This window comes from Macaca nemestrina, chromosome 1, assembly GCF_043159975.1.
Source record: "Macaca nemestrina isolate mMacNem1 chromosome 1, mMacNem.hap1, whole genome shotgun sequence".
Classification (NCBI taxonomy): Eukaryota; Metazoa; Chordata; class Mammalia; order Primates; family Cercopithecidae; genus Macaca; species Macaca nemestrina.
Window position 1 is genome coordinate 16,004,943 of NC_092125.1, and position 12,777 is coordinate 16,017,719.

General features: G+C 36.7%; 1 protein-coding gene across 4 annotated transcripts in view; it reads left to right on the forward strand.

Moving 5' to 3' along the window:
* Positions 1-12,777, forward strand: part of LOC105464123 (pecanex 2) — a 310,280-nt gene that overhangs the window by 116,341 nt on the left and 181,162 nt on the right. For 3 of the 4 annotated variants that reach the window (XM_011711793.3, XM_011711792.3, XM_071074159.1), the window contains exons 16-17: positions 3,018-3,127; positions 4,305-4,401. The exons of the other annotated variant lie outside the window; for it this stretch is intronic. In XM_011711793.3, the coding sequence (XP_011710095.2) occupies positions 3,018-3,127; positions 4,305-4,401 (207 nt within the window). The remainder of the gene's footprint in view (positions 1-3,017; positions 3,128-4,304; positions 4,402-12,777) is intronic. 4 annotated transcript variants of the gene reach the window in all.

The window sequence follows — 12,777 nt, forward strand, 5'->3', positions numbered from 1 at the left end:
TAAAGAAGAGGAACTCAGTGGTCAGAGATGTCTAGTAATTTAGCCAAGGTCACACAGCTCATGGTAGGACCTCCACTCATGGGAGGTACCCAGCTTGACAGAGACTACTGAGTCATTCACTGATGACCAGGAGTGAAATGTGGAGCTCAGACCTTCAAAAAAAGCTGGGATGGCACTGAAAGAAAAATGAGGGATAGTGTATGCCATAGACTGAATGTGTCCCTCAAAATTCGTGTTGAAACTTAATCCCCAATGTAATGGTATTGGAGGTGAGGGCTTTGTGAGGTAATTACAGGTATTGAGGGATTCTTCATGATCTGATTGATTCATGATTCATGATTCTGAATCATGAATCAATCAAATCATGATTCTTCAGAATCAGAAGAATATTGATCTGATTCTTCATGAATCAGATTAGTGTCCTTGTAAAAGAGGCCCTAGAGTGCTCTCTTGTATCTTGTACCATGTGAGAATACAACAAAAAGGCATCATTTAGGAATCAGGAAGCAGGGCCTCCTTAGACAGCAAACCTCCTTCCTGCACCTTGGGCTTTCAGCCCCCAGAACTGTGAGAAGTACATTTCTGTGGTTTATAAGCCACCTAGTCTATGATATTTTGTTATATCAGCCCAATCAGACTAAGAGAGTACAGTAGCTTTCAAGGCCAACTGGATCAAGGGGAAGAAGGACTTTTTTTATTTGTTAAAGATGTCAGCAACTGGCTGGGTGTGGTGGCTCACACCTGTAATCCCAACACTTTGCGAGGCAGAGGCAGGCAGAACACCTGAGGTCAGGAGTTCGAGACCAGCCCGACCAACATGGTGAAACCCCGTCTTTACTATAATAAAAAATTAGCTGGGTGTGGTGGTGTGCGCCTGTAATCCCAGCTACTAGGGAAGCTGAGGTGCTTGAACCCGGCAGGTAGAGGTTGCAGTCAGCCGAGATTGCATGACTGCACTCTAGCCTGGGTGATAGAGAGTGACCTTGTCTCAAAAAAAAAAAAAAAAAAAGATGTCAACAACTTAAGCATTTTTATAGGTAGGGCAGAGGGGACCAATGAAAAGAGAGTAGGACATCCTAGTGTGAGAGGAGGGTTGGGCTCAGGAAGGAGGAAGTACACCTCTCCCTTGGACACTGGAAGGGAAGGCGTTGCTGATGAAACTCCAAAGAAAGAAGAGGTCCATGCAGAATGCCTCATCACTGGGTTTGAGCTTTTCAGCAACATTGGTGGGAAATAATGAATGCAGACATGGTACCTTAGGGCGCTGGAAAAGGCACTGCACCCGACCCTCTGGGAAGCTGATCTGAAAGGCATGCAGGGCGTCCCGGTGTGGGGAGCTGTGTGGGGAGTGCATCTGGAGGCAGTGAGTCTTACTTCCTGACTTTGTAGCCATGCAGCTCAGCACCCTCAGCGAGAGTCAGCTCCCTGCAATTTGCTTTCCAGGTACTGCTTTAGGGTGTTTAGACTTCCACAATGGGGAAGATAAAATAAATACATTTTAATTTCTAGGAAAATGAAGCATGCAAAAATAAAATCACTTGCTCTATCCACTGTATCATTTGCTTTTCCAGCCTATTTTAGCAGTTACAGAGGATAACTGCTAAGCACACTTGACTCATTCATTTGTAGATTTCATTGTAAGCACAATTAACCCATCCTTAAAAAAAATCTTCAGAGAAAAGTATTTAAGTTCTTGACTAAATTCAGCTTTCGGAAGGTATCAGTGATTCCACTGATGGTGACTGAGAAGGTTAAATATGTAGATGTTTTCTTCTTGGTGTGTGAGAGACATGTTTGTGTTGGTGGGAGCAGCAGGTGTGTGTGGAAGGAGAGCCGGAGTCCCAGGCCACCACACTGCTTGGGGTGGTAACATGTATTTCCCATGTTCTGCTCTGCCAGGCTGAGTACAATGTGTTGATAACTGACATCTATGCTTCTATCAAATCAAACCTGAAGTGCCTGTCTCTTTTCATTTCAAATAACTTTGCTCTTTCCTCAGGTGACTATCTTTAATCTTTGTTAGAAATGCTTGTTCCCTGGTGCCACAAAGAAATAGCACTCAAACGTAAATTTAATTATCTCAGCAAGGCCATTTTTGCTTTCTGCAGAAAGGGTGCCCCACACAGATGGAACAATGGCAAGAGCACACTTGAACAAAGGAAAAGCAGACATATTTATCCCTTACGCATTTGGGTCGTCCTTACTGCTGTGTCCAGCATCCATTGGCTGGAGTTGAACCTCACAGTCTTAAACTGATACCCTATTTGCTAATAGCTTAACACTTTCCTAAATAGGTAAGTGCAAGGGAGAACAAAGAAGAAGAGGAAGTTGCTCACGAAAGGTTTAAGGAAGCAATAACATTTCCAAACAGGGAAGCGGCATAAGCTATGAGCTAAGACTTGCCTGGGCCTGTCCAGACATGCCTGAGTAAGCCAAAGCAACTAACTGGGCTAAAGTATAAAAACTGATAGTTGATAGGAGGCTTTAGAGTAAGAAGCTATTATTCCTAGTGTGTATTATTTTATTTTTAAACCAAGATGAGCTTCGAAGAGGAACTTTTCTACTTTCTACAATCTTTATCAAGTTTTCAGTTCATTAGTCTATTTAATCTCTTATGTCATTTTTACACTTCTTATGCCATTTAGACCATCAATTCATAAACACTGAGAAATGCAATTATTATAATTGTTATTAATTATATTGAATTCGGAGGAGTGACACATGTTTAATATTACATTCTATAAAAAATTATAAGCTTAATTTCAGGAAAGATTCAGTTTTATTCATATAAGTATGTACTATTAGTCAAAAAGTCCCTTATCAAACTCAATGTTTATAAACCAATAGGTGAGTTTTTTTGTGTGCCCACCAGATGCTTATATGCCCACGGGCAGGAATGGTCACAGGAATAACTCGTCCATCCAGCTGGAACTTGGGGATGTTTCTAAATGTTTGATAGAGATCCTGCTATCCATGCAGCCGTGGAGGGACTTGGCTAACTGACATATTTTCTTTAGGAACCGTGGAGCACGCAGCACATCCCGGCCCTGTTTTCAGCCTTCTGTGGCCTCTTGGTCGCCCTTTCCTACCATCTGAGCCGGCAGAGCAGTGACCCATCTGTACTCATGTGAGTGGTCTATGCCTGCGCTCTCTCATCACTGAGCTGGGGGCATGGTTCTTGCAGCTTTGCGCTGTGACTGAGGTGGGGAGACAGCAATTCACTACCCATTGTGATTTGATTCTCATTATTAAACTAGCTGGTCACTCACTAGAGGAGGGGAGGAGAAATACAGGACTAGCCAGAAACTAATAACAATTAAAAGTGAACATCTAGCAAACATTTTAGCTTTGCTCTTTTGATTTTGGAGTAAAATGCACAGTGGCAGGAACAGAAGGCCGATAACACCCAAGCCCTGTTGTGACTCCCTTGGGTGAGTTGGATGAGAAGCTACCACCTCAACAATACCCTCTGTAGATCCATGAAGCTGCATCCCTGCCTTTAGTCTAGGCAGTTACCCTGGGGAGACTAAACCAGCACCTCTGAAAGGAAAGATTTTGTTTGATATTATTGTTTTGTTGTTGTTGTTGTTGTTCTCAATCTGGCTAACGCCTTCGGGATTTAAAGTGAGATTTGCACCAAAGTGTTAACATGTATTTAATGTAATCCTTAGTAATGTGAAAGTGTACATTACAATCTTCCCTTTAATCATTATCTTTAAGTCTTTGGTAACGTGTACTCTGGCACTGGACATCTTTCATGTGATGCCACAGTGGGTTTCCGATATTGACAGTAGCATCTTATGTAATTTGTTTAAATTTATGAAAGATTTTAACTGAAGATAACCATAACTCTTTGAGGACCATAGACACCATAATTTTAGGCTATTAGGTTCAACAGTATGAAAGGCATGAAAAATGGGGGAAAGAAAAGTTAAACATGGTTCACACAATTTTTAGTGTCAATTGTATTAGTGCAATGTTCACTTTCTGCTGCTAATTGTGAAGATGAAGGCCTAGTGGGCTGGCAGAGATGGAGGACCTTCCCCGTGTCCCACTGCTGACAGCAGAGGGCAATGATACTGCTAAGGTACTTGACTGCTCTCATTAGGATGAAATTTACAAATCAAAACACTATCTTTATGATCACTTGAACATGTCCCTCTTTTTATTATAAATTTTTAAATGAAGAGAGCACTTGTTTTTGTCATGTGTGGGTGTGAGATCTAAGGTGAAGTTATTTACCAAAAACACTGTCCCAGGAACATCTTTGATAAAGTAAAACCCATGTGTGTTTCCACTTTCAGGTCCTTCATCCAATGCAGACTGTTGCCTAAATTTTTACATCAAAATCTGGAAGAGTCAGCTGCTGACCCTCTCCCCAAGAAGATGAAAGATTCAGTGGTGAGACATTTGCGTTGTGTAATGTAGTATAGGAGGGCCTCACCTTTCAGCAGAGATCACTGGAGCTCTAGGCGGGTGGACAGGAGAAGGACTAGGACAGAAAGAGACACCTCGCTTGGTAACTGGCACACTGGGCTGTTGAGCTGCCTGCCAGGTGCAGCCCAGTTTGAAATGCTTGTTCTCCAGTGCCGTAAAGAAATAACACTTGAACATAAATTTAATCTACTCAGCAAGGCCATTTTTATAGTTTCTGCAGAAAGGGTACACTCGCCAGCAGTTTTGCCACGAGAGTACACCAAACAAAGGAGACAGGATCATTTATAACCCAATGTGTCCACCCTACTGCTGTGTCCGGTTTCCATTGGCTGGAACGGGACCACATATTCTGTATTTGTCCCGACTGGCTAGCAACTTAGAACTTTTTAAAAGAGGCAAAGGCAGAGGAGAACAAAGGAAGGAGGTAGTAACTTGTGGAATGCTGAGAAAGGTAAAAACACCTCCAAATAAGGAAGAGGAACAGGCTATAACGTAATGCTTGCTTGGACCAGTATAAGCCTCCAGGGCAAATATTTAGGCTAAACTGTGGGAGCTAAGAACATAAAGTACATTGATTTCTTTATCACGGCTAGCAGATATTTAAGAATGTTAGCACAGGTCTTTGAATACATTTTGCTTCTAAGAGAAGTTACTATTTATTCCTAATTAAATGGGGAAGAAAGTCTTTGAAGAGGAACCTTTTTTTTTTTTACAAGCCCTTTAGAGCATCTTGATGGCGGCTGTTGTACACACATGGTGCGGGCGCTTAGGTGGCCCTCAGGTGGCTGCAGTTTGTCAGGATAGTCACATGAATCACATTCAGTCAGTTTTGCGTATTGCTAGCACCAAATAGCAGGTGGGCTCTGCACAAATGAAAGCTTGTCGATAAACGTTTAGCCAACCTGCCCTCCTGATGTGGTCCACACACAGCTGTTGTCCACATCTCCCCTAAGCACCATGCTTAGTTCAGAGCACTCTTTCAAAGTTGATGTCTGCACAGCCATTGCTTGGGGCCCTTGAGCTTTAGACTTATGGCTGGGTCACAGAGAAGGGGGTAACCACACTGGGTTGAGCACAGGAGAGGAAAAGGAAGAAGGAGAGGAAGGAAGGAACAAGAGAATCCTACAGCTATAAAATAATGATGCCATTTCCTTGTTCACCAGGAAAAGGGCTCTGGACAGCTTCAAAAATTCTTTTAGCAGATATAGTTTCTTTGGTATCAACTTACAAACATTCATACTTTGAAAAGCAATGCTCATTAATTGTGTAAGCTCTCATACATCTGAGTATTGAGCTTGGAACCATCTAATGTCCTTGACTCACACTCTTCCTGGTTTTCTTAGGAATGACAGATAAAAGGAAAAGGGAATAGTCTGTTGATCCAGCCAGGACTGTGTCTCATTTGTCTTGATATCCACAGAGCCAGTGCCTGTTGTTACAGTGGGTGCTCAGTAGAGTTCATGGAATTTAGTTGAATTTAATTGCAGCCTGCCATTTCAAGACAATGTATGGGACTCACAGCCAACAGGATAGCCTTTAAAAAAATTCATACTCAGCTTTTGTGCCTTTGAGTGTGGTCACAATTCAAGCTAATGTATTAAGGCTTTTTTTTTTTTTCCACCACAAGGGAATAAAAGGACAAATCACTTAATATGAGTAAGGGCATAGTTCATGAATTTTAGGAGCAGAGATACATTTAAAAGCAGGTTAAAAGTCAAAGCAGCTGGGCCTGATGAGATAGCAGCTTAAAAAAAAGAGAAGTGTTTGACATAATCCTAGCATCCACAACCTGACCTCTAATATTTATACCAGGGGACTTACAGGGTGAAGGTCAAGCTGACATTCCTACAGCATTTTCTGTAAAAGCCATAGGGTGGTCCAGAGTCTACCCAAAACTCTCCCCATGGATATCTGAGAAAAACTATGCCCTTCAGTCTTTCTTGATTTCATGACTAATGAAGGTGCATTTCTACTTTCTGATTTATTGCAGTTAAAAATAATGTAGGAATTACAAAGAAATTTGACCAGAAATTTGCCCAGCAGAGGTTGATAGTATTTCATTGGTATAATTAGATGTGATGGGCTAGGTGTTGCCTACCTTGCTTTTCATCCCCTTTGAAATGCTTTGTACAGTGTAGAACAATAACTTGTTAGGTGATTTAATAAGATGTTTGTGTTCATTTCTCTGAAAAGTCTCTGGCCTAATTATAATATTTTAATGGGAATATCACATTCAGCTTTTAGAGTTTGATATATAATGCCTTCTGTGACACCATACAAGCGTAAAATCCCCCTCCTCATTGTCTCTGATTTTCTTTCTCTGTATCTCTCTCCACCTTTTATTTTCTCTGTCTCGCTCTCTTTTCTTAAATTTTAGTTTGTATGAGAACCCCTCAAGGAGCCTCATTAGATTTCAGTTTTGTAGCCCTCCCCCAACATTCTGATTCATCTGGCCTGCGAAAGGGTCTGAGGATCTTCATTTTAACAGGAATATTCACCCAGGTGATTCTGTTTAGCCGATCCACAGGTTGTACTTCAAGAAACATTGATCTAGAAACAGAGGTATACCAATGGGCCTATACATTTGCATATGAGCAAGATAAGTTATGCACACAAAGTTTATCACCAAAATTCATTACTTAATAAAGATATAACTTTCTACTAGTGGTTTGCCTGGTTAGTCTTTCTCTATATGTCTTATTAGCACAGACTCTAAGCTTTTAACTTTCACATCTTCGTCATTGTCAACACCCTTTTTACTATGCTTAGATTTGTTCCTTTCACTGTATCAATTTTCCTCAGTTCCTAGAAGCAAAAAAAAAGCCTATTTAATTCTTATGTGTAAAATTCAAACAGTTTTTTCCCAAATCATTGGTTATAATATCTAGATTTTTCTGGTCCCATGCTGCTAGATGTGGAATGTTGGACCAGGGGTTCTTAAGCTTCCTTTGAGAGTTGGAGTGTGAAGTACTATATAAAATGGCACAGTGAGTTTAAAATGTTCAGTATATGAAGAGCTAATATATTTCTTAGTTAAACCTGCATGGATTTACCATAAGTTTATTTACCATAAATCCAAAAATTTATATATAAATTTTTCATTTTTTTCTCTTTGCAGCCTTACACTAGCCAGAACTTCTAAAACAATATTCAATAATATTAATAGTTTGCTCTCTACTTTATATATATAAAACATAAATTATATATTACATATAATATATAATTTATAATATATAAAATATATATTAAATATATATTTATATATAATTTTATATATAAGATAAATTAAATATAAATATATATTAATATCTATATCTTTATAAAGATATTTTATATAAGATAAATATAAAGATATTTATATCTAAGATAAAGATACAAAATATATAATTATAATATAAATATATATTTAATTTATATCTTAGATATATAAAATGAAAAGCAAAATAGTAAAGAGCAAAGAGAAAGAGAAAAAAATGCTGATTTATATGTGTATATAAAACTTTTCTGTGCATACTATATAATCAACTATGATTAATAAGAGGATTCATAAATACAACCAAAATTTAGAAAAGCAAGAACTTTCTAACATACCAGAAATAAGCTATGAAAATGTGATCCAACTCACAGTTCCAACAAAATATCTGAATTGATAATGGAAATGATTGTAACAAGTAGTGTCACAAATAAAGTAAACTACAGCAGTTCATTAAAGTGTAAATGATGTTCTGAATAAGTGGAGATAGACATAACCCGATTTTGGATAGGAAGGCTGAGATTTATAAAATGCCAGTTCTTTCTAATGAATTTGTAGGTTTCATATAATTCAAAACAGTTCCAAAGACATTATATTCTCAACATTGAGAAATGATTCTAAAGTTCCTTTAGAAAAATAGCAGTTCATAGTTTTTAAAAACTTGAGAAAGAAGTGTAAGAAAAAGGAACTTAGCACGTTTAGATTTAAGAGTGAAGACTGGGCTGGGCACAGTGGCTCACGCCTGTAATGCCAGCACTTTTGGAGGCCCAGGCAGGTGGATCACCTGAGGTCAGGAGTTTGAAACCAGCTTGGCTAACATGGTGAAACCGCGTCTCCACTAAAAATACAAAATTAGCCAGCTGTGGTGGCACATGCTTATAGTCTCAGCTACTTGGGAGGCTGAGGCAGGAGAATCACTTGAACCTGAGAGGTGGAGGTTGCAATGAGCTGACCTCCCACATGGGAGATTAGATACCTCTGAAGAGAGAATTAGTGAACTGAAAGATAAAGAGAAAAGAAAGTACCCAGAACGTAACACTAATTGACAAAAGAAAAAAAATCAAGAAATATGAAAGAGAAATGACTTGAAGGATAGAGTGAGAAAATCTAAAATATGTCCAATCAGAATTCCTAGAAGAGAGACTGAAGCATAATCAATATTTGATGAGATAATATCTGAACGTTTACCAGAATTGATGAAAGACACTTATCTTGAGATTCAGGAATTTCCGTGAATCACAAGTAGGGTAAATTAAAGAAGAAAGAATCCACACCAGACAAGCCATAGTGAAAATGCAGCATGCCAAACACACAGACCAACTTAAAGCAGGTAAACAGAATGAACAGATTACATGCAAATGAATGACAGGCTGCAAGCTGCTTTATCAAGAGCCCTCATGGAAGCCAGAAGACAGTTGTTGGATATACTTAATGATGTGTATAGAAAGTAACTGCCAAGCTAGAACTTTATTCCTAGTGAAAATATTTTTTAAGGATAAAGGCAAAATAAATTTTAGAAAAATAAAAGCTCAGAGGCCCTCATTACATGTAATTCTGCAGGTATTTTTCAGTAGAAAGTGATCTTGTGTTAAAAGTCATTTGAGGAGAAAAGAAAAAAAATAAAAAAAGAAAGTGATCTTGAATGGAAGATCTGATTTGCAAGGGAATAAAAAGAAAAGAAAGTGGCAGGTACACTGGCAAATCTGAATAAATATTAACTGCATAAAACCATGATAAGGCTATATAGTTGGCTTAAAAAATGTAAGGTAGAATGAAAATACACGACTATAATAACACACAAGTTTGGACGAGAGGAGAAATGAACTTCAAGTAGTCAGAGGTCTTAGTAATGTCCAAGAGAAGAATAAAGATACAGACTGAATGTCCCTAATCCAAAAATCCAACACCTGAAATGCTTCGAAATGCAAAACATTTTGAGCACCAATGTGACATTCAAAGGAAGGTAGTGTTTTGCATTTCGGATTTTCGGATGCGGGCTGCTCAGCCCGTTCTGTTAACTTTGGTCTGTGATAAATTAGGTATGCATGCTGGAATGTTTTGTGCAACTACTAAAGGAAGAGAAACAAAGCATGTAGCTTCCAATTCCAAACAGAGGGAAAAATGGAAAACTGAAAAACAGAAGTTATTCACAAATAAAAGGAAATTGGACTACCATGTCACACTATACTTAAAAGTCAATTCCAGGTAAATTATAAGCCTAAATATGAGAAAATAAAACCTGAAAGCACTTAGAGTCATAATAATGGAAACTACTTTTATGCTAGCAGTGTAGGAAATAATTTTTTAAAACAACACAAAAGGATTCAAATTAATTAAAATTATGACCTTTGACTTATTTTAAATTATATATAATTATTTTAAATTATACAGAAAAGAGACTAGTGTCTAGATGAACATGAAACTCCTCTAAATCAATAAGAAAACCAAATATCTCCACTGAAAATAGGCAGAAGACTTGTACATACACTTCACAAATGAGGAAATATAAATGGCCAAAAAACATGAATATATGGACAACCTCATTAATAATCAGAAAACTCCAAATTAAAATCACACTGACTTACCATTTCAAAACTAGCAAACTAAAAAATGTAAAGTTCTCACTAAGTGTTGGCAAGTGTAGAGCAAGAGAATTCTCATGTATTGCTGGTGGGAGTGTGAATTAGTATACACATTATGGATAAAAGTTTGGTAACATAAAGTTTAAGACATGAATAGACTGCAGCCAGCAATTCTACTCCTAGGTACTTATTCTGGAGCAAATCTTGCCCATTTGCACCAAAATACGCATATAAAATTGTTCATGATAGCATCTGTTTATGAAAGTGCCAAATGAGCAGTCTATAGCAAAGGAAATGAACTTATTACAGCTAAATGCAATGCATGAGTGAATCTTAACCACATCATGTTGAGCAAAGGAAGCAAGACACAAAGTAATGCATATAGTATGGTACAATATACTGAGTGAAAATGGGCAAAATGAAACAGCTTACAGTTGCATACCTAAGTCGTAAGTAGTGAAATCATTTTCTTTTTTTAAGCAAGAAAATGATTTTCACCAGTCAGGATTGTTGATGGGAACCTCCAGGAGGCAAGAGAAGGATTTCTGATCAGATAGCCACATACAAGAAGCTTCTAGGATGCTGGAAATGTTAGATTTATTGAACTAGTTGGTGGTCATAGAGGTGTTCACTTTGTAATTACTAAATTGTACATACTTATTATATGCACTTTGTGATTACCCGTGTCACATTTTAAAAAAGGAAAATAAATTTTCAAAAAGATATTAAATAAAGTCAAACATTTATCCAAAATATACAGAGAAAATGATTTTTCAGACATAGGATCCATAAAAGAAATAACACACACACAATACCCCGAGTTAGATTTAAGAACATAAAAATTTTAAACTTCTGTATGTAAAAAAAGGTGGCAAAATTTAAATAATTTGGTACAGTACTTGTAGCAAAGTTAGCAAAGTTAAATATCTTTCTAATACCAACAACCCTTATAATTTGATTTTTAAAACCCTATAGGCAAATTATATGTGTATCATTTGTATATAATTATATACAAATATGTATATATCTGAGCTTCAAAATGAAGCCATTTGAAATTTTATATAAAATTTAGGAATGAATTATTAAGTAAATGTATGAAATAATTACTGTTATGAATTTAAAAATGCAAATTAAAATGAGATGGCATTTTTGTACACACCATTAGCACTGGAAAAATTAGTGATGTGCAATTGTATCAAGAGGGAATCTCTTAGATATCATTTGTGTTTATGTAAATTATTACAATCATCTGGAAAAGCATAATTTATCAAGGATTGTAAAATGCTTATAACCTACAATAGAGTAAATCTATTTGCTAGAGTTTTTATAGAAAAGTAATTCAAAATATAAAAAAATTCAGGGACATAAAGATAGTAATTTCAGCATAATTCATCATGGTAAACAATGGAAGGCAACCTGATAGTAGCAGTCAAGGGATGTTTGCACTATGAGTCATTCAATTTCATTCACTAAATTAATGTTTTGAGTGATCATAATGGCATTGTATGTGTATGACATCACAAGATGGTAAATTATTTAGCCATTAAATGATATTAGTGAGGCTATACAATTATATATGTGTGTGTATATATATAGCTTACAAAAAAAGTACTGTACAAAAGGTAGAAAATTATTTGCACACTAAGATTAGATACTTATAAAATATGCATAGAAATATTCGTATACATAATGATTATAGCTAGAGCCTGGTTTAACATCCACAGGAAAAATACTGGCTTGGAAAACACAAAAATGCTAATACCGTTAATGTCAGGCTATAATGATTGTAAATGATTTTCCCTCTCTTCTCTATGTTCTAGGGTGCTGCAATATTATTATGTTATTCTATAATGGGAAACTTAATTAATAAAAATTACAAAGACCTAAATTTGCATTTTTCTTCCATCTTGCAGTATATTCCCTTTCACACTCATTTTTGCAAGGTCTAACACAGTACAATTCACTGTTAGGACATAGGACATTTATTGAAAGGAAACAGATTCTTAAACTCTTGTTTTTTAGATAAGTAATTTAACAGAGTCACAGATTTTTTTTTAACCTTCAAGCATGTGAAGGAAGAGGGCAGTACCAGTAAATTCTCTTTTTATAGTATAAAACTAAGATTAAAATAAAATATACCTGCCTCAAAAAACCCACACATATTTATATCATATACAAGGTGGAAAGGTATAATAATATACATTTAAATGAGCAAAAAGTTATTTAACAGGAAAACCAACCAAAATTACAAACTTTTTAGAGCATTAAAGGCTGCTTTCACAGGACAGGGTAGCAGACTCTGAAGTTCAGTTGTGTTATAAGATTCCTTTTAAAGATATTATTTTTATTTTGCTAAAAAGAGATTTTATTGTGTATATTTAAGGTATATAACACAATGTCATGAGTTACATATAGACAGTAAAATGGTTACTATAGTGAAGTAAGTTAAAATATCCATCATCTCACATAGTTACACATTTTTATGTTTTTGTGGCAAGGGCAGCT